General features: G+C 36.3%; 1 protein-coding gene across 2 annotated transcripts in view; it reads right to left on the bottom strand.

The window, feature by feature from the left end:
- fndc3bb (fibronectin type III domain containing 3Bb) overlaps positions 1-22,295 on the bottom strand; it is a 59,520-nt gene that overhangs the window by 21,837 nt on the left and 15,388 nt on the right. For both annotated transcript variants that reach the window (XM_052596094.1, XM_052596093.1), the window contains exons 4-10: positions 10,858-10,934; positions 8,609-8,840; positions 7,091-7,372; positions 3,874-3,932; positions 1,081-1,223; positions 740-799; positions 219-357 (exon numbers count right to left, since the gene is read on the bottom strand). In XM_052596094.1, the coding sequence (XP_052452054.1) occupies positions 219-357; positions 740-799; positions 1,081-1,223; positions 3,874-3,932; positions 7,091-7,372; positions 8,609-8,840; positions 10,858-10,934 (992 nt within the window). The remainder of the gene's footprint in view (positions 1-218; positions 358-739; positions 800-1,080; positions 1,224-3,873; positions 3,933-7,090; positions 7,373-8,608; positions 8,841-10,857; positions 10,935-22,295) is intronic.

Raw genomic sequence — 22,295 nt, 5'->3', positions numbered from 1 at the left:
TGTGACTACTGCCAGGTGATGCATTACAATGATTTTACTACAGTTAAGGTTTTTTTCTTAGCATGAAGAAATGCAGAATGTTCAAATAATAATAGCATTAATCATTAGTAAATCACCATAAACTAATTTTACTAATACAGTTTGACCCTAAGATATATGAATGGTTGTAGAAACTCTGCACAATAATAGAAAATGAAATGCAATTAAGTCATGCATACCTTCCACTGTAATGTGAGGGAGCTCTTGGTGCGATGGGACAGTCTGGGGGGTAGAGGGGTATCAGGAGGGGCGCTGTGGGTAGTGAAGGCCCTCGCATCCGAACTGGGACCCTTTACTGAGTTACACACTGTGTTTACTCTGTAAAACACACATGGTGAGAATTTCTCAATTAGTAGTTCAAGAATATTTCAGAAAATCTGCTATTGTCATTTGAAATGAATCTTTTAGCAATAACAATGTATTTGAATGCTGTATCCACTGTAGTTATAAGAAGAACACTCCGTGCTAGTACTGTGCTGTTTAACGTAAGTGTTCAGATGCAGAAAATTTAGTACAAATCTGTTTTTTTTTTAGCATATATCATCTTTAATAGGATTTCAGGGCATTCATCTCTCTTCAGCACTCAAATTGAAATGAAATTCAAAGTGGTCAGCTAATGGAGCGCTTCACCTCATTTGTGAGTCGCTTTGGTTAAAAGTGTGTGCTAAATGAATAAATGCAAATGTGAAACTGCTCTTACCTGACGTGATAGTCTGTGGCCGGTCTGAGGTCAGTGAGGGTGCACTGGAGCTCCTCACCACTGAAACAGAGACGGACTGAGAGTGAAAGTCTGTTTGTGGGAGTAGATGGGTGAAGCATTCTTTAAAACCTCCTTCAGGTTTCCAATCAATTCATAATAGCCTGTATGCTTTGCTCCAGGGACCAAAAAAAAAAGGCAAAGCTGCAGACCTACATGAGGATTTTTTCCTAACCGCATGGGGAAGAATGTTATATAACTATACTAACGAATTAAAAAAAATAGCTTTAGTGATTCAGAACACATGCATCAATAAAATTATGCATCTAAACAGTGGGCCTTACCTATACACAACCTTGTATTTCGAGTCTCTGCCCTTGTCCTTGAGCTGCAGCTCATAACCACAGGAAGTGACCCGTCCAGATGATCCCGATACAGAAACAGACGTCCATGACACAAGCGCGGAGCGGGACTGTACGTTAGACACCTAAGGGCCAAAATACAGACAGATTCCAGCTTTATTATAAAACATAACAGCCTGAAATTTGACCTCTAAAAAAATATAAAAAAATAAATAAAAATTATATGTAAATGTAAAACACATCATATATTATGCAATATATATTTTGCTAATTGCATTTCATTTCTAAATTTATTTATTTTCAATTAGGATATAATATATATAGTGTTCCTGTGCTCAGTGGGAGAAAATTGTGTTTGCAGTGCAAAAGGTTGTGGGTTCGATTCCCAGGGAACACATGTTAGGTAAAAAATGTTGGCCTGAATGCACTCTAAGTCGCTTTGGATAAAAGCACCTGCTAAATGCTTAAATGTAAATATATAAAAGGCTGTACAACAAGAATGGCAATCCAAAACAAATTGCAGAGAAGAGTCTGGGAGAAGACTAAAAGTTCAAAAAAAGGAAAACGCCTGAAAGCCAGGCCCATTTGAATTGCAATTCCCAGTTATTTATGATGTCTGGTACATCAATAAATCTAGGCAGCTGTAAATAGTACTTAATTCGGGTGTCAAGGCTACTGCAGGCTCGCCTTTAGTGAGTGAAGCATCAGTCTGAGCACCCTGCAGATGACGTCCTCCACAGTTGCTCAAAGCGGAGAGCGACTGCTCATTCACAAAACAAAAACATCTGTGTCTGAATTGGCTTCGGCCACAGCAAACCACACTATTTCTCTGACACTTGCTGTTTTGCATTCAAACCAAGCGATTTTGTATTAGTAAAGACTGAAAGCAAGAGCTATAAGGAGTATTTTCACAAACATCTAAATGTCGGCTGCATTAGTAAATGTTAAAGGAACCGATCATGACAAAAGACACTGAAAAATGCTTCATTTATGAAACTGTAATGCCACAGCACCAAATGGAAAGGCAGAAACAGCTTCTTGTGTAGAATATAAATTCGTTTTCTAGGTTGAGATAACAGAAAGAAGCACAAAAAAGCAGGAAAACTGGTTATCATCTTGATAATACACACAAAAAAGGGTGTGAAAGAAAAAGTTTATGTCCAGTTACTCAATCTACACAAAATATATAATCTAAAATGCATAAAATAGATTAAAATAAACACATATCTAAAAATGTTATAATTTATTATCTAAAAAATATACAAAAATAATAAAAAAAAATGTTCTGTAATATTACTATATAATATAATATAATAATTCTCATAAAAGATGTAAAAAAAACTTTATATCAAACATTCTTCATGAAAAACATTACTTACATTTGGGGTCTCGGAGACCTCAAATATAAAACATTTTCTTTTTAACATTACATTCTCTTCTGTACTCATTGTAGTGGCTGTTGTGTACTTCTGTTTGCTTTATTATATTTTCTACAGTGCACTTCTGCCGCGGTCGAATTGACCTTGAAAAGAAACAACATTACTATACTGAAGAACCAGTGTGTGCCTACTTTGTGATAGAAAAGAGGGTTAAAAGTTCAAAGTGCTGTTGCTGGTATCTGATTAGGTCAGATGAACATGACAATTAAAGGCAATTGTAACTATTATCTTTACACAAAAAGGGAGTTAAAATATAAAACAATCTGAAATGGAACAAAGCCTTCTTTTTGTGTGCTTTAAATAGCACATCTAAAGCAATCTTACGATAAGATATTTGAATATATTTTTTTTGATAATAAATGCATTCTATTTTTTTTTGTCTACTGTATATTAATATCACATTTTAAACCTTAAATGCATATATAACATGCATTCCCACTCAAAGCAAGAGACAAAGATTATGAAATCGGCAGCAGAGATGAGAAAAACATAGGCTATTGATGTGACCAATCAATGAACCATTTAGCAATGCATTAACAGATGCTGCCCCCTCGTGAACGAAAACGGAAATGCTTAATTCTGATCATCTCTAAACAATAACAATCCTTACGTATCCTTACGTGGTTGCTATGTGCAGAGTGGGTTTAACACATTATTGCGAGGTTTCTAGGGTGTTCTAGATGGTTGCCTGAGGGTTGCCATGTCATCTATGATAATGCACCCTTTTTTTCCAGGCCATATCTTGGAAGAAAAATTAAATTAAATTCTACACTACTCATACGTTATACTTTATGTGTGTGCATTTGCATTGCTTTGATCATTCTCTGTAGATCCCACTTTCTCTTCCCAATCCACGATTGGTCGATTATGTATAATACCTGCACGCTATTGGTCAAACTACTTTCCAGTCATTATCTTTCACAAATATGAAAAAAAAGAATATATGAAAAATGTACTCTATGATAATCTGATCCCTAGACTCAAGTTTATATGATTTCCATAACCAATTTTATCATCCACCATGCAAAAAAAAAAAAAAAAAAAAAAAAAAAAAAAAATCACACATCTGTTTAGAGAGGAAATAATAACTCTCCTGCGGGATTTGAGGTGTCAATCAAACAAGGTTTTAAATAGTTTAGTGTTTGGTGTTTGTTTATATCCCTTATGCAAAAAAAAAAAGTAATGTAATGCTTTCGAAAAATTCTAGAATATTTATAGTGGAGCAATAGTCCTGCAGGACAAATAAAACAATAACTGGCAACATTGGTGGTTCTTGATTCTGTGAACCGTCTGTGGAAAGGAGATTTGTGAAATGACATGACTTAAAATCACTCACCTGTGGCTTGTCCATTCCTGATGGCACAGCCTGAACTCGTCTCGTGTCCACATCGTGATCTGCACAGAAAACACATTAAATATAGCCATCCGTCTCCTATCAGTCATAAATCAGAGTGTGTGTGTGTGTCTGTAACATCTTCATGCTTGTTTGCATAGAGAAAGAAATACAGAGAACATAAATTGAGCATCTCCAGACAGAGACACAGATCTGAGGCAATAGAGACGTCCTGACTGATGGGGCTGTCGGATTGGGCCTGAGCCGGGTCGGAAAATGTCTGTCGGGGAGTGAGGTTCATAGGTCTGGCTCTTATGGGGCCCGAGGGGCTCCTGCAATGAGTCATCACTGCGATGAAGTCATGGCAACATCACCCCACACTGACCTCCTGGTTTTCCCCTAATAAGATGTTGTTGGGATTGAGAGATTGAGGATGTTTTCAGTGGATTCTTTATTTTATTAGAGGAAGAGGGAAAAGAGTGGGAAAATGAGAGATTCCACTCCATGTATGGATTAAAAACAGTTAAAGTGATCTTGAATTACTCGTTGGATTCAAAGGAGTACCGCCAGTGTTGAAAAAAACAATTTTGAGAAGTAAATTGATCTTACAAACTACATTTCATCAGAAAACTGAAAAACACCGCTATTTTTTATTTTTTTTTGTAATACAGTACTTCATGTTTACCAGTGGAAGCCTGTTAAAACAAATACATAAATTAAAAAGTAATTCTGCTAACCTTTTCTCATAATAGGAATTATTTCAAAATTGATGTTCTACTGTATTTAACAAAAAAAGCATGACTTTCCTTTTAAATTGTAATTATATTTTCTCAATATTTATTACAAATAATTTTGCTAAATTATGCAATAAATTACAGTGTTATATTGTTTCATCGGTGATATTAAATGTAAATGAACTCCTTAAAATAATTCAGAAAGAAAATAATTTATTAAGCATGCATGCTTTAAACTAATAAAAACTGACAGTGAGCATCTACTGTATATAATGTTACAATTATTCAAATAAATGTATTCATTAATCAAAGAATCCTATTTTGCCGTTTACAATATTGATAAAATATAAGAATTTTTTCTTAAGCACTACTGGTCAAATGTTTTGGTTCAGTACGATTTGTTTTTAAAGAAATTAATAATTCACTCAGCAGGGACACATTAAATGAATCAAAAGTGATAGCAAAGATATTTATACTGTTAATATAAAATATTTATATTTCAAATACGGGTTTTTTAAGAATTCTCGTGTACAACTGTTTTTAATATTGATGGTAATAATAAATGTTTAATGACTAGCAAATTAGCAAATAAGAATGATTTCTTAGGGATCATGTGACACTGAAGACTGGAACAACTGTGCTGAAAATTCAGCTTTGCCATCACATAATTCAATTAGATTTCAAATATATTAAAATTGAAAAATAGTTATGTTAAATTTGAATAATATTTCCCAATAATACTGTTTTTACTGTATTTTTCATAAATAAATCCAGCCTCTTTGAGCATAAGAGACTTCTCATATAAAACAAATATCTCACAGACAACTCATTTTTGACCTGTAGTGTAACTAGCTAACGTTTCTAAAGAATAGCTGGACTTGCTTTCACTGGTTTTAAATCATTAATAGTTTGTTGACGAGCCACAGCAAAGTCCTGAAGACTGAAGACCAAGACTAAACGTCTGATGACATGCATTTCACCCAGACCAGAGCATCTTCTCAGACATTCTCCAGAGGAACAGCTCGTCTTCTCGTCTCTTGATTTAATTTGCCGTGCCTTTTCCCTGTGCATTTTAACACGGACCAGACTTGTGCCGTCACTTCAGACAGGAAGAGATCTGTGTCTCATTATGCACCGTGGTTTCGCCTCAGACACACACACACACTCTCTCTCTCTCTCTGTCTCTTTAACACACACACAGAGGCATGGGAACCGAAGGTTCACAAGAACAAAGACCAGGGTAAGATAAGACATTAAAGAACAAAGAGGAAAACAGTGAGACCGAGTGAGCCGTTTTCAAAGGAATGATGAAAGAAAAGGAAAGGATGATAGAGAGAATTATGGAATCTACTAGATCTCATGCAACATGTGTTCCACATTCATCCACCATCTGATCCCAGTACAGCTACATCCTTTATTGGAATCTGTTAGAGATTGCACTTGTGATCGGAGGCATAATAAGACCACGGTGACAGGAAATTCCAGTGGAGGTGAATTTAGTGTGTGGGTATTGAATAACCAAGTTCTACCACTTGTTTGCGATAAAGCTTTAGTACCACCAACTGTGTACCGTCTACTTTCGACTGCCTGTAAAGGAGACCCCGCTTTATCAAAAACATGTCATCACACAATAAAACAACAGCAGTTTCTTTAGACTTTTCCAAAGCATTCTGCCAATGTGGCATCATTAGATATGCTCTTGCCTCATCAAGTTCTGGTTCTTCCAGCTCGAAATCAAAATGCTCTGAGGTAGCGATTAAATCCAACACCCATTTTTCAATACATTTTCATTTCAATATTTTACCAAAATATAAAAAAAATACATGAAATGACCCATTTTGGAAATAAATCATATTTTTTTTATTAATTATTGTTGATTAATTAAGTTCTGACCTTTCGTTTTATCAAATAAGCCAATTTAGAAATGTATAAATAATTTAATAAATCAGGAGAAATATTTTTTATTTTTTTGCAGAATTCATTGATGAATCATTGATTAGTTCAAGAGAACAGCATTTATTAGAAATAGAAATACTACTAACAACAAACATTTGAAATGGTACTGCACAACTGTATACTCCAGCAGCAGAATTAGTATTTTAAGAATGCTTTTCCCAGCTCATTTCATTCAAGCGACTGACTGTATTGCACCAATAGTGGGCGCTCTTTTACATTCACACTCACACTGTAAACTGTTTATCTCATGTGTATGTGTGTCACACTTCGAGTAAGTGCTGACACTGATATAACAGCTCAAAAATAAAGGCTTGAGATGAGGACCCATAAAGCTTCATGGAAATGAGACTTTAAAGTCAACATAAGTGCACAAGATTGTTGACTCATCTCAACAGAGACTGCTTTTATTTGAGTCCAGCTGACACTTGAAGTATTCTTTGTTTTTGCTCTCAGCTGTTGCCACATGTATGAACAAAATCAGCAAGATGTCTGTTAAATTAGAGGTGTTTTATAAATTTGACTTGGCTCACCCTGTGGCTCGGTGTCTGAGTGTTTGGGGCTTCCTCTGGCTCTTCGATCTGGCCTCTTGCTGCCGGGGCTTCCTCCTCCTCCTCCTCCAGGGCTGCTGTGGCTCTTGCCGTAGCCGTTAGTGGTGGTGGTGCAGGCCGTGGTGTTCTTGTAGCTGTTGGACAGCGGGCTGGTCACATGACTTAGACTTGTACGCTCCACCGGCTGTTTGAGCTTCTTGGGTGGAGGTTTACAGTACTCCTCATGACCCATGAAAGTGGAGATGTTATACAGCGGGATGATCTCTGAGATAAGACAAAGATTGCAATTAGACTATGGAAAGTAGAAAGCAAATATGTTGCATACACAAAAATGTTAAATAAAGCAACATAATATTTATGTGAAACATAATTACTGGTATACTTTGTATTGGATTTATTTTCAAATTTTGTTTACAAAATTCAATATACACAATTTATATTCTAGTCTACAAGTGTTTAGCGTTGAGTATATATAAGCACAATAATGTTAAATAAATCCTCTTAAAACTCTTATTATATTATTCAAAATAGCTTTCCTAATTTAAAAAAAAAACTTCTTAAAATATTTTTCAATATTGAAAAAAATAAAAATGTTAAAATTTATAAAATATATAAAAATATATAAAAATATGCAATAAGTAAAAAAATCTTAAATGTTATAATATATATTAAAAATATGTAATATGTAAAAAAAATCTTAAATGTTATAATATATAAAATTTAGCATATTTTTATATTCACCAAACATTTTTTATTTGTCTACAAATCTAATTTTGTGCAGCAATGTTCATGCATATGATTTAAACCTTTAGTACAGCAATCCATATATTAAGAATCATTTAATTTAATTATATATTTAAAATTCAGTTCATATTCAGTATACACATGACGACAAAAAAATTAAAATAAATCAAATTACATTTACATAAATAAAATTTTAAAATACAGTATATATTTAATATTAATAAAAAAAATATATATTCAACATACAATTTATATTTGTCCACAAAAGTTATTTTATTCAGAACTGTGTGTGACTACACAAATAAAAATAACTTAAAACTAAACGCAATTCACAAATTAGTTTAATAAATTTTATGTTTATTAAACAAATGCGTATCTTATACATTAAAATATTTTACAAAAAAACTCTCTCTCTCTCTCTACGTGTATATATATATATAAGATTTCATATTGAGTTTAAAATGTATATTAGTCTACAAAAATGATTTCAATCATTTAGGAATAAGAAAATAGTTCCTCAAAACCACAAAGAAATATTCAGTCGAGCATGTCTCATCTTTTCACGGTAAATGAATGTTCAGATTGGTTGTGTTGTGTTTTCATAGCTTTGTGTGGTATTTCGCTTTCAAGTTGAGCTTGGTTAGGACAGTGTTATGATTCAGTACAAAGAGACGGTTGCCCATCCTCACTGAGGTATGTGTTTAAAGAAGTGAAAAAGTCCAGGACCTTTAGTCTACAGTGGACTATGAAGCTTACCTTCCGGGTAGATGGGTGGCAGACGGTGCTGATAGAACTGGTGTGGGGGCACATCACCGGGGCTGCCTGGGGGATAATATGACGTATGTGAAGCCGGAATAAAGTGTGGGTGCGTCAGGTACTGCGGGTGAATGTGGTGGCTCGGGGACAGAGCCGGAGAGTAACTTGGAGGATAACATTCAGAATGAGGCGTGACCACAACCCTCCGCAAACCTGTGTTGTCTTCCAGAACCTGAAAAAACAACATCCACAGATGTCAAGCCAAACAATCCCCAACCTCACAGGCCCTCTGTTGTCAGCCATTAGTGCCCCACCCGACAAACAACACCGGATCTAACATGCCAGCAGTTACGAGGCAACCACAGATGTTCAGTGCCACTTTAAACAAAGGGCAGGAATGCAAAAGTAAACAAGGCCTTGTAATGGAACAGCTACAAGTACATTCCACTGGAGGAATGCATGCATGGAAGATGCTTACAGGAATCACAGATCTGCTGGAACAGTTCACATGGGAGAATCAACTCACTGTCCCATGCTGACCAGCTTGGTCACCCAAGGTTAAAGGGGGAGGTTACTGACGACAGCAGAAAACTGTTCGTTACTAAAAATGCTTTTACTGCAGGAAAACCAGTATGTTCTTGATTCATGCAGAGAGCTATTAAAACACTTATTCAGCATGTACCTTATTGTCTAGTTCGTAACTGATGGAATGTGCAAGTGATTGAAGATACAGTGATGAGGGTTGTTTTCTGGCAAACAGTACACGAAAAGGTTTACAAAGTGTTCACTCCATATTTATAATTAAATATGATGGCTAATACCAATGAGCTTTTCCATTTTAAACGAACGGAAACCTTTGTCCAGAGATAAATGCTGACATGTGGGGAAAACAAGCACAGATTTATGTTTGAGTTTGCATATTCTGGAACATGTAAAGACAGATTATGTCAAATGTTGTTTGTGCTCATAAATTAAGCAAAAAAAAAAAAAAGAACATTACAGTGATTACAGGAGAACCAACTTTAACCAGCCAACCAACTTTTGGATCAACTTTAGTTCTAACTGTTGATGTGAAATTGTTAATATTTTCAATTTAGTATTAAATACTATATATTTTTTTTAATCAAATATTATTATTATTAATCTCAGAGGTCTACAAACTCAGTTTCTGGATTTATTCACTAACATTACATATAAATATTAAATTGTAAAGTCAAGACGGTGAAAATATGATTCTAAACAACTCTGGACAGGTATATCTGGACAGGTAATTAACTTGATAAAGAAAATGTATCAAGGTATGGCACGTAATTATTTATCATGTAATGTGTTTAAATACAATTAAAAATGTTTTTTAAGTAAATAATACATTTATGCAGTACATAGATGCATTCAATTAATCAAAAGTAACAGTAAAGACACTTACAATAACAAATAATCCTGAAAAAATGTATTAAATTTTTTTTTTAATTACAATAATTTTTCATTTGTAAATAATATTTTACAATGTTAATGTTTTTACTGTCGTTTTGATGAAATAAATGAAACCTGGGAGAGAATAGAAGATGTTTTTAATTAGCATAAATTAATCTTTAAAAATAACTTACTGGCCACAAACTTTTGAATGATATTGTATGTTCACTGTACATCTAGTTCATATGGATTTTTTTAAATGTAGATATTAAAATCTGCCATTTATGAGGCCTCATGCTTGTGCAATAAAACGGCATTTCCCATCATTTTCTGAGACAGCAGAGCAACAATTACACACATAATGAGCATTATTATCACTTCATTTTGATGCACTTGAGCTAAAAAGCTTCCATCTTTTTGGGAAGTTCAAAGAGGGAAAGTGGTGAGCGGGTCCTGCCCTTCACATTCGGGTGGAATGCGCTAATGAATCATATTTACACGAGTGACCTTTGTGCCATTATAACCCTCCCACTGATTTATTACACCCACAACTCAAACCCTTTTTCCTGCCCTCTCTGCAAGAGTTTTTAACCTTTCTTCTGAAATGTCACTGCCGTCGACCTTTAGCAAACTCTAGCCTGACATCGTTCTGTAAAAATGAACAACGTAGGCCTGTTCTTCTGTTGTGTGTTTGGCTGCTGCATACTAGAATCACACTTTGTAAACGTGTATACAAGAAAAGGATATTCGCCTATGAGGGGTGAAATCACATCCTCATTGTGTGAGAGAGGTTTGGCCACCCTGACGCATGGCCCTGACCCATTCTTGCTGGTTACCTGGGAGACGTAGCCAGGAGGAACGTGGATTGGTGGAATGGAACCGTTCAGTGACATCATGGGAACTTCAGCAGGCCCTGAAGCAGAAGAAAAAAAAGAGCTGTCAATCAAACAGTAACACAATGCTGACTCCGCCCCCTCATTCCATCACGTAATGCAAGCCTAAGCAAAGAAAATTCCAGGGGCTACAAGAAAACAGCAGAAAAACAGGAATGCATTGGTAATAAGACACGTATATGCATAAGAGATGGAATTGCACTAGTTAATCACATAACTACCAATTGCATTCTCTTCATTGCATATATATATATATATATATATATATATACACACACACACACACACACACACACACACACACACACACACACTATATAGCACATTTTCAACTACCGTTTAGATAGTCACAAATAAGCACACTGTAGGAAAGACTCAATTTAACTGTAAAAATGCTACAAAAAAAACGGTTAACCTCGAGTTTCCTTGCTATACCCAAAGGAAAAACGAATAGATCTAACCTTACATTTGATGTAATTTTACAAAAAAAAAATACTGTTAAATGTACAGTCTGTGTAAGCGAAAACCATCAACAATTCATCTCATTGCAATTTACAGTGAAAATAATTCCATGTGAAAGCTCACATTTTATGGTATTTTGTTAAATAATTGAGCTTCCTAATAATGATTGTTATTAGTTATGTATATTAGGGTTTTGTCGCAGCTCGTTTTGTTTAAAACATGTTCATTTGTTTGTTTTAATGCGAGTTGAGTTGTACTACAGTGTTGTTTTGCATTTGTGCGCATGACACTGTGCACCTTCTACATATCAGTATTTACCTCAGTTTGTGGAAAAGCTATGTGGTTACCTTTGAATCATCATGTGGCTTACTTTTTTCCATCAGTGTACTGGTTGTCAGTATATGTTAAAGTAACAAAACAGATTTTATTTTTGGTAATTCAGCAGAAAATGACTGTTACACCGTGTCCTAAGTTACACACGACATGCCGATTTCTGCGACAAGTAGTTTGAGTGTCCACAGTAGACGATACTGCGATACTGCGAAGGAATCAATCAAATATCACAGCCAATCAGAAGCATGGGTGGGCGGAGTCTCTCTGGAATTTTAAACCTTTTTAACATGATTAAATGTACATACTGAGTGACTGATACCATCTTTGTTATGGAATACGCATGTTGGTTTGCATTGTTTTAACGTACATCTTCACTTTGATTTATTTTCAAGATCTGAAGTATCTGTTGTTGCTTTTGATATGGCTATGAGGCCACACAATATGATATTTAAACTTACATTTCACATGTTTAACTTCGAATAACGCACATAATCAGCTGAGAATTATCTATGGTCATCTAGTTTGTATGTTGCTGTTCCAGTTTTTTTTCGACATTGCGGAAATAGAAACGGTTTCTAAAACAGACTTTTTACGTGTCACATTCACATCTAGTTAGGACGAAAACTCAGATTAACATGGAAAAGATACCTTTCATTGCATGTTGTGGCATGTAGTCGCATGTAGTTAGAACACTGTATTCGATTTTACATTTAAAAACACGTTTTAAACAATGTGTACTGTGAAATGCACTATACAAATAAAAGCAGCTTGACTTGATTTTTGACCCACCATCCCGCAGGCCTTTATTTTGTACTGTGACACTGGGTTAAACAAACAATTTAAGGCATTGTTTATGGCTTCACCGCAGTCAACGCGGTAGAAATAGAGCCATCAGGTCCAACTGGTGCACCGCAGGAAGAAAGGGCCACCGCCAGCACACAGACCCTCTCTGTTATGGCTCTCATGAGACGCTGGTGAATGAAACCCCTCCACCCAGCACACCAACGGCTTGTTGTCAGAACATAAAGCTCAGAGATGCATCTCAAACGAGGACCCTCATCCCAGGCTCGTGTAGCTGAGGGCCACCAGCTGTTTTAGACATCGGCGTCTCCTCCAGACCCTGCAGGAACCGTGGCGTGACAGCCTCCGGTGGAGGAAATCAACAAATCACCCTGATGAATTTTACAGTTCCTCCTCGCCTTCTCCCCCATCAGTCAATACCAGGGTCAGTATCTCCAGCTAGCCGTTGCTGGGTTTGAATAAGACCCTGTTTGTTCTTGTATTGAAGGGGCTTCACAGGAGTTTTTTGAGCGGTGGGGACAGGGGAGGGGTGTGTGTACACAGCGATGTGTGTGGGTTGTTTCACCGGGACGTGAGTGTATACGCATGGCAGCTTAAAATACCCTTTTCACAGAGCGACGTGTACAGAGCACAACAAAATCCATTGAGATCGTCCCGTGTGTTTGGAAAGGGTCTCACTCAGGTATGCGGGGCTCTCTCGCCCCCCTCTCTGTCGCTCCTGTGAAAGTTGAGGAGCTGAGTTTGAGGTTTGGGGGGAGCTTTGAGATGACTGAGTGACAGGATTGTATCACAGCCTCGTAATATGAAGGGCCCTTTCATCCTTGACCCGCAAAGAGAGAGAGAGAGAGAGGGAGAGAGAGAGAGAGCATGAGAGAAAAGGATGGAAAGAAGAGAGAGAGAACTCAACACAAACATTCCTCTACCTCGATTAAAGGGGTTGAAGGAATGGATGGCGTGAAGGCTAATGAAAAGAAATACAGGTTTGAAAAAGACAAAGGAAAAAAGGATTTTTACTAAAGCTATAAAAATTTCAAAGAATGCAATGAAAGTTAACATAAGATTAGTGTTGTTCAAGTTAACTAAATCTATCAAAATAAATACAAATAAAGCTAAAATATATCTGAAATAAAAATAAAAAAGGTCAAATAAAATAAGAAATGTCACCTTGGTGACTAACTCAAATAAAAACTTTTTAAATATTACAAATCCCTAAAAGTGAAACTAAAATAAAAATTCAAAAAAACTTTTATTATTTTTATTAGTAAAATAACAAGGTAATAACAGATTAATTTTGATGACAAAATTCCCCAAATGAGGTTAATTCAAAGACATTAAATAATTGTGGTGGACTTGTAAAGCATTGAAAAGACATGCAAATATAAGCAGATACATATATTGTTTGTTTTATCTCCATATCACTGTACATACAGTAACTGGGCTACAGTCCTAAGCAGTTCATTTACCAACAGAGCCTGTCTGTGGTTAGGGTGTTAGGATAAAAATATATTGGGAAAATAATTACAATGTTCCCACATCGCCCATTTATTTTTACAATAAATTATGACCTCATAAAATGAAAGACCCCATTTCTAATTATCTGAAGAATATATGAGTGATGCAAACTCGGTCCTGGAGGGCCACCATCCTAAAGCGTTAAGCTCCAACTTGCCTCAACACACCTGCTTGGATGTTTCTAGTTTACCTAGCAAGACCTTAATTAGCCGCCTCGGGAGTGTTTAATTGGGGTTGGAGCAATTGGCCCTCCAGGAGCAGGATTGGACACCCCTGTGCTGGGGTGTCATGAGAGAGTGCTATAATGCCGCATTAAGCATGACGGAAGCTTAATGGCTTTAAGTAAAAAGAGTACAACCTAAAGTCTCTGGTCTAAAATATTTTTTTGTCCATTTATCATCCGCTAAGCAGAAGCAATGAGCAATGTCTGAAGATGGAAAGAGGTGGATGTAGGAAATGGGGGTAAAACTGCTGGATTGCCAAGCGTCTGAAGAGGCTGTCGAGGCACAGAGCCTCTTCAGCAGAACAAACCCCTCTTTGTGCTTCAGAGAGAAGCTCTCTCCCCCACTGCAGGGCCTGCTGGGTACTTCATAAAGTCCACTCAGTCCTGCTGGGGGCCGCTGACACACCACCAAAGTGTGTGCGAGTGCACATCCTCGTGCACGGTGATTTTTTTTTGTTGCTTTTACTCCACTCTTGAGGAAAACCTGCCAAGTGGCATTTTCGGTTTCGTACTTTTAAGAGTAGCTGTGAGTGACAGTGTTGCAGAGGAGCAAACTTCCACAAACTATCAGTTCCTGAACAAGATCCACTGATTCACTTCAGAGGGCTAGCTTGGCCAGACAGGGAGACGACAAGCAGAAAAGAGCGAGAGAAAGGGATGTTTTTCGGAAAGAATGTCTTGCATCAATCTGAGGGCCACTGGGCAAAGAAAAGAAGTGCTTCTACTGCAATGGTTTGCAAATCTGATCTGTGTTTTTGAGAAAGCGAATGAGTTTGGGAGGGTGTGTGTGTGTGTGTGAAGGACACTGTAGGAGAGAAAAATCACAGTTGAGATCACTTTAACATCTATGTTTCTCCTAGACAACAATAAAAATACATGGATAGCCCATTTGCCCAGAGAAAACAACCGTTCCTCAGTAGAGATTTTAACTCTCACCTGTCCCCTCGGTGGGACGCCTAAGTTTACTACACTATATTACATCAAAATCACGTTACAAAATGTTTTCAGTCATGAATTATATAAATTTAGGTTTGGATCATGCACTCTGTCGAGCAACATTCAAGCACAAAAAGAAACAACCCATATGAAGAACACAGCATTCAGCTGCACCATACCAATTCATCTTCAGAAATGAGAGAAAAACATCCAAAGGTTGGACAAACGTTGAGGACACACTATAATGTGACCCATTCATCACAATTCCTTCTGTTTCTCCTTTCAACCAGAAACAACAGCAGATTTCCAGACCTGCAGTCGATCTGATTATGTATATAGGAGATGATAATTTTCTGTGTCCCTCAGTACATAGTGTGTGTGAGTGTGTGTTTTCATGTTTTTGTGATTGCACGGCCCATTGTTCTTGCTGTAAACACTATCTGTTTCTCTCCATCTAACGAGGAAAATTTGCAGCCCAGGGAGCCGAAGTGTTTATCCAACAGACGAGCTGATCAAGGGGACGTATTTGTGTTTCGCATACCCTGGAGGCATTCAATTATTTCCCTACACACAATCTGTCCTAATTCAGGCACCATTATATAGTCCCTCAGCTAAACTCTGATACAAAAAAAAAGGCATCTTGAGGCATAATCATAACAAAATATAATGCAACGGTCATTTAGTTATAACTCACCTCTGGTGAACTCCAAACACTGTTAAATATTAGACAGTAGAGCTATGCTTTCCTCTCTGCATTTACACAGGCTCAAATCACAGGGGGAGATGTATACCAGACTCAAATATTTACTATAAGATGTTTGTATTCGCATTATTGAAAGTTATGGCAGTAATCTTGGCGGACTGCCTTGAGACACACACTTTCGGACAGGCGGACAAACACACTTTATTAAAAGGTCCAAATACGAATCCCACAGGTAAAGATCTCAGTCAGAAATGCTGGTTCAGACCTGTGAAATCCCTTTCACACTTAATTAATACAATTTATTCATACAAATATTGAAATCTGTACGTTATTAAACATTTGTTTCAAGCTCACACACTCAACTCTATCTTGGTATTCATTTTGAACTTATGGTGCTCCAGATCATCTGATGTAAAACTGATTTCACTTGTACAAATCTGAACTGCGTAACTGACTGAATGTTCATAAAACTAAAGAAAAAGAAAAATATTATGTGTGATCTGCAGCAAATTACTGATAGACTGATACATTGGTAAAAGTCAGACTAATTAATTTGCTGATTAATTCTGCTATCGGCAACAGCCAAACTGTCATATTTTAAACCGTTAAAAATAATAATAAATAGAATAAATATATAAATAATAAAATATACAAATTTTTATACATAAAAAACATGGTTGATTTCAAACGGCATACTGAGTGCTGACAATAAATAAATTAATTAATTCACAATATATTTTATAATATATAAACAGTTTTTATGTTTTACTTTTTTAATGTTTTACCGAAATATGAAAAAAAATAGAACAAATAAATTAATTCAAAATTGTCACAATATCTTATAAAACATAAAAAACTGACATTAAAAAAATCTAACTGCTGGCAGAAAAATAAGATAAAATATATATTTTTTGCACTTAAATCATTTCAAATGTTTTACTGAAATGCAAGTGCTAGAAAAAAATAATAATAAATAAATTCAAAATTGACTATTTTAGAACTTTTTTTTTAAATTTAATTTATGATAAAAAATTGTTTACTAATGTTTAACTGAAATGCAAATGCTAGAAAGAATTAAATACTTTTTTTGTACTTATTTTTAAATATTAGATAATAAGAAAATACTTAAAAGATGCAAGAAAAGATGTAGAAAGCAGATGAAAGCCATTAAACGAGATACTGGCCACAGAGAAATGGAGTATGGGATTTGGCTGCGAGATGACGATTCTACTGAAAGCCCACCTTTCAAAGCTAAAACAAAATGGCCCAAAAATGGCAATATTCCAAACTGCCTGTCTAGAGATCCACCCTGCCTTAAGAGCGGTGAGCCCTGTGGATATGTAGCGCTTGGTTGTGAATTCCCAGCATGTTTGGGGTGGGAGGGTGTTGGCTTTCAGGATGTGCAATAAAAAAAATCCGTGGACTCATTCAGCTCTTGCGTGGAGAGCGTTAGGCAAACAGCCCTCCAGGAAAACAAGATACTTCACGGCTACCCTCCAGACGCTCCCCCTCTCTGCAGCTGATTAGTCTGAGGAATGACCTCAAATACTCCCAGTGTCACTGATAAAAGCCCATTCAGAGAATTAGACCAGGGTATCACTATCATGCCAGGCCATCTCTGGTGTTTCAAGGCATTGTTTTCATTTCCATGCTTCCCATCCTGAGTTAACAGGGTGAGAACTTTACCCTCTCCCCACCCAACATCCGTGAAAAAACCCAAAAGCAACAGACGTTTGAGTGAATCACACAATGATAAAGACGTGCCTCTGATTTATAGCTATTGGCCAATGATTTCAGTAGCTGGCTCAGAGACCTGCTTTGACCTCGCTGGGGCTGAAGGGACTCTTGTGTAGGTTGATTTCCTTGTGAATGGGAAAGAAAAATGATGTAGGAGGCAGACCTGACCTCCAGCTCCTCTCCAGCCCTGCACGCCGGATCAGCGTATGCCACAGCTCTGCCATTCTCAACATGGGGGTTTCTCAGTGAATTTGAACATTAGAGCATTTGATGCTAGAGTTAGTTGACTCGGGTTTACTAATTCAATTAGTAAACAACATTCATTTATAATTAAAAATAGTGTTTTTGTCTTTGGCAGTGTTACTTTATTATTATTATTTACATATCCGAAAACTGATGCAACCGGTTCTTGACTCGTGAATGAGTCACTCATTCGTTCTTTATCTGGCTCTGCTCAGTGTTCATCTTCAGTTCTCTCTTCACAGCAGTTCAGTCAGTGTACTGTTTGAGTTTATGAATTACTCCGGGATATTGGTTTGTTTCAACTCAGAGGGAGTGTCAGCCACATTAAAAAAGTTAACAGCTTTAGTCATTTGTGGATTAATGTTTATTAGAGATGCAAACTGTTTAAAACGATTCAGTTAGATTTGGCGAACTGGTTCAAGAAGATCCGGTTACATGGAGTGATTCGTTCGCGAACCGGATATCACAAACTGGTTTGTTTTTAACTCTCTCACCCGGAAGAGAAGACATTGCTGAATAAAGTCATAGTTATTGCTATTTTTGGACCAAAATTTATTTTCGATGCTTCAACAAATTCGAACGGATCCTCTGATGTCACATGGACTACTTTGAAGATGTTTTTCTTACCTTTCTGGACATGGACAGTATACCGTACACACAGTTTCAATGGAGGGACTGAGAGCTCTCGGACTAAATCTAAAATATCTTAAACTGTGTTCCGAAGATAAAAGGAGGTCTCACGGGTTTGGAACGAAATGAGGGTGAGTTATTAATGACAATTTTCATTTTTCGGTGAACTAACCCTTTAATTTCAATAATTGTATTTTAATTTAATTTATTTCTTTTATTTTTTAAGTTAAATTTTATGTCAGTCATGTGCTTTGTTATTTATATTAGTTTTTTTATTTAGCTCTCTTTTCTTGTTTTAATTTCAATTTTCATTTTAGTACTTCAGTTTCAATGAAAATAAATGAAAATCAGAACTGATAGAAAAAGTTTACTTTCTTTAAGATGTATTTAATTTAATCTATTCCTATTTAAATTCATTTTATTTAAATCATGTGCTTTTGTTATTTTTTATACCCAACCTTGTGCTTGATAAGGCAATGCTCTACCACTTGAGCTACAGGAACACATCTCATCAAATATTTATAATTTTATTTCAGCTTCATTCCAATTAAAAAACAAAAACAAAAAAAGGTTTTAATAAGAAGGCCATTCTGGTGAATTTTGACGTCATGTTGATTTTAAGCACACTAGGTATACACAAATATAAAGGTTCAGAAGAAACACTGTAGAGCTTGAGGGGGGAAAAAAAGAGGTAAAAGGGCAGACTACCATGGCAGACCTGCTCTGACATGCTCTGTGCTCAGAAAGGAGTTTCCTTTGCTCTGACATGATCTAGAGTTCAGACTCAACAGAGATTGAGAGGGCAACTGAGGAAGACAGATAGAGGGAGAGAGAGACTCTTGGATCAGCCCCGTCTCGATGAAGCCTGTCACGTTCATAAATGGTACCATTGTCTATCTAAAAAATTCCTTAAAAAGCCCAAACTGTGCTCACGTTACTTCAGATGGAGAAATTTAGCTGATACAAACCGACACAAAGAGTTGCTTTTAAAGGGTCAGTCTACCCAAAAATTAGAAAATTAGAGTTTCTTTCTTCTGTGGAGCACAAAAATTTAATTTCTGGAAATTCTCTGCCCAATGTTTGCAACATAATGAAAGTAACTGGAGACTGGTGCTGTCAAACTTCAAAAAAGTACACAAAAGCAATGTATAAGTATCATTAAACTGATCTATGACTCATGCACTATATTGCAAAGGTTTTGAAGAATTTCTTTTCAAAAATGTTCCTTTTTTGTTCCAGTCATGAGGGTGAGTAAATAATAACAGAACTTTCAATTTTGGATGAACTGTCCCTTTAAGAACACTCAGATTAAATCTGTGATGTGGGTTTGCACAGGTTAGTAAACCAGAGGAGGGTTATGGAGTTCACTCTCATGAAGTGCACACTCATTCTGTTCGGGCCGGGCACTGCAAACTGTGCCAGAGAGCTGGCAGGGAGCGAAGGTGTCAATCTGCCGGGTTTGTTTTTATGCGTGCCCTTGTTATCCTGAAATTTGAGACTACGATTACCAAACCACTGCCCCATGAAGGCACGCAGAAATCTGCTGCAGGACACAGCGGTAGCTGAAAATAGTAGGTCAGCAAAAAAGAATGGAGAAAGAGCCAGAGAAATGAGAAAGAGAGAGAGGAGGAAGAGAAAAAACAAACTGGTGGAATGTTCCACTGTAAAATGTTCTGGAGAAAGTGGCGGCAGTAGGTTGAAAACCAGGGAATTTGTAAATACAAAAATGTTTAAACAAAACAAGCAGCAGAAACACAATTGAGATCTCCTTTTTATTAGCTCAATAGTTTGTCCTATATACCAACTTAAAGACTAAAAGGAGTGTGAATCAAGACTTATGTAAAAGTAATAAATTCATAAACATTTTTAGGGATTTTTTTTTTAACAAAATGAGATGACAAAGTCAAATTTGTTTAAGACAAATTATAAATGAAAAGGTGAGCTTTTATGATTGCTTGAATAAAATTCACTTTTTTTTTGTGAAATTGAAATATTCAAAATAACAAAACTACACTGAAATTTTAAAACAAACCCAAAATCAAATAAATCAAATAAATCTCTTCATACAAACAAAATGAAAGCTTTGTTTGCGCTCATTCCATTTAACATGAGGCAACTACTGTATTTTAATCATGATCCAACCAAGCAGTATCCAAATTATACTATATGATTTCGAAATTTGAAGATGGTCTGACTGCATAAAACATCTGCACGAAACAAAAACAGCAGACGAGCTGAGTGAAAATGCAAATTCACTCTCTGACAGTAGGTGGCGTTTATGGAAAAGCAGCAAATATAGCATTTCCTTTGCTACCGTGGTAAACAAAGAAGTACTGTGCTCAAACAACGCTTTAATATGCGTTATACAAAGGCCAGATGAAAAGAAAACACCATCTCAACTTTCCTAAAGACGGCCAGTCAGTTCTCCTCAGAGATACATTCACAAAAACTCTCACCCTCGACTGTATCGCAATTTTCTTAACATCTCAAACGATTTGAGTCACAACATATTTGTATTTATTTTCAACCAGCTTGGGGTGCATTGTTACATCCCTACAAATGTTTTTTTTTATTTATTTTTTTTATATGTGCTGTGGGTTTCAATAAATGAGTTCAATGAATGCACTGAGATGCTGAAACACTGAATCATGAGCTGTACGCGTGCAACTGAACACAATATCATGCTTCACCTGCAGTGCATATAATTATTCAAATGAATCACAGCCTTCCTAATATATTAAAAACCTTGTTTGTTTCTATTTGCATACTAAGTAATTTAAAAAGTGAAATATCCGTAAGATTAAACTTCAAAAGAGAATATCGGAAACCATTCTACTTTAATAATGTGACTCATTTCTGAATAAAACAGGATATTTAATCAGGAAGAAAATGTAGGGTGGGACTTGATTTTATCCATCAGGAACTGATCGGTCATGATCGGGTTATAAATATAAGAGGGCTTGATGATGTCAGAAGCAGAGGATGTTTTGAAGAAAGGTTACAAAGATTCTTTCCTTTGAAATAACATGCACTAATGATTCATGCACAGAAAGACTAGGGAAAAAAATACAGGATCAATTTTATTTTCTACACTGACTTTATGTCTCCCAAGCTATGAAAGAGCAACCTCTGAGGAATAATTTTTCCTCAGAGCTTTCATTCAAAAAGGTTTTTCAAATAAATGATCAAGGGTGCCAATATATTTAGAAAAGATTGGCACATTCATGGACACAAGCACGGAGAGCACACAACCAAAAGGACGTGACTGAGACACAACGCTGCCTTTTTCCTCAGACCGCTCTCTCTGCCTGTTCCATGATGCACACAAAAATCCACTGTTCCTCAGCGGAGTGAGTCAGAGGAATGGAATTGAAGCTCTGCTATGATCATCTGTGCGGCAGAGGGGGTTTCCTCCACCAGGAAAGAGTGCAGACTAGATGAGAACAGTCAAACTAAACGAGGGAAAGAAAAAAAACACCAAAATGCCATAAAAAGGAAAACAGGAACAACAAAGAGCAAGAAGGAGAAGAAGCAAATAACCTGAACTTGAGTTAGTGAGTTTGAAATAAACTGAATTTTTATTTTATTTTATAAAACTAACCACCATCTGTTCCAGGAACTCCTGCTCTTTGCTGTTTGTAGTTGCTCGGGCTTCTGTGGGAGGAGTCAACGTCTGTTAGCATGTATACGCATCTCTGCTCAAGAAGAACTCAATCTGTGTGTGTGACTCTCGGTTTGAGTGCAAGTGTAGAAAGTTGTGCGTTTTGAGTATTCTGTTGCTCTGATTATTGACATTATTAT

Source organism: Carassius gibelio, chromosome B24 (assembly GCF_023724105.1).
Source record: "Carassius gibelio isolate Cgi1373 ecotype wild population from Czech Republic chromosome B24, carGib1.2-hapl.c, whole genome shotgun sequence".
NCBI lineage: Eukaryota > Metazoa > Chordata > Actinopteri > Cypriniformes > Cyprinidae > Carassius > Carassius gibelio.
Note: the sequence above shows the minus strand (reverse complement) of the source record. Positions and strands in the feature narration are given on the sequence as shown.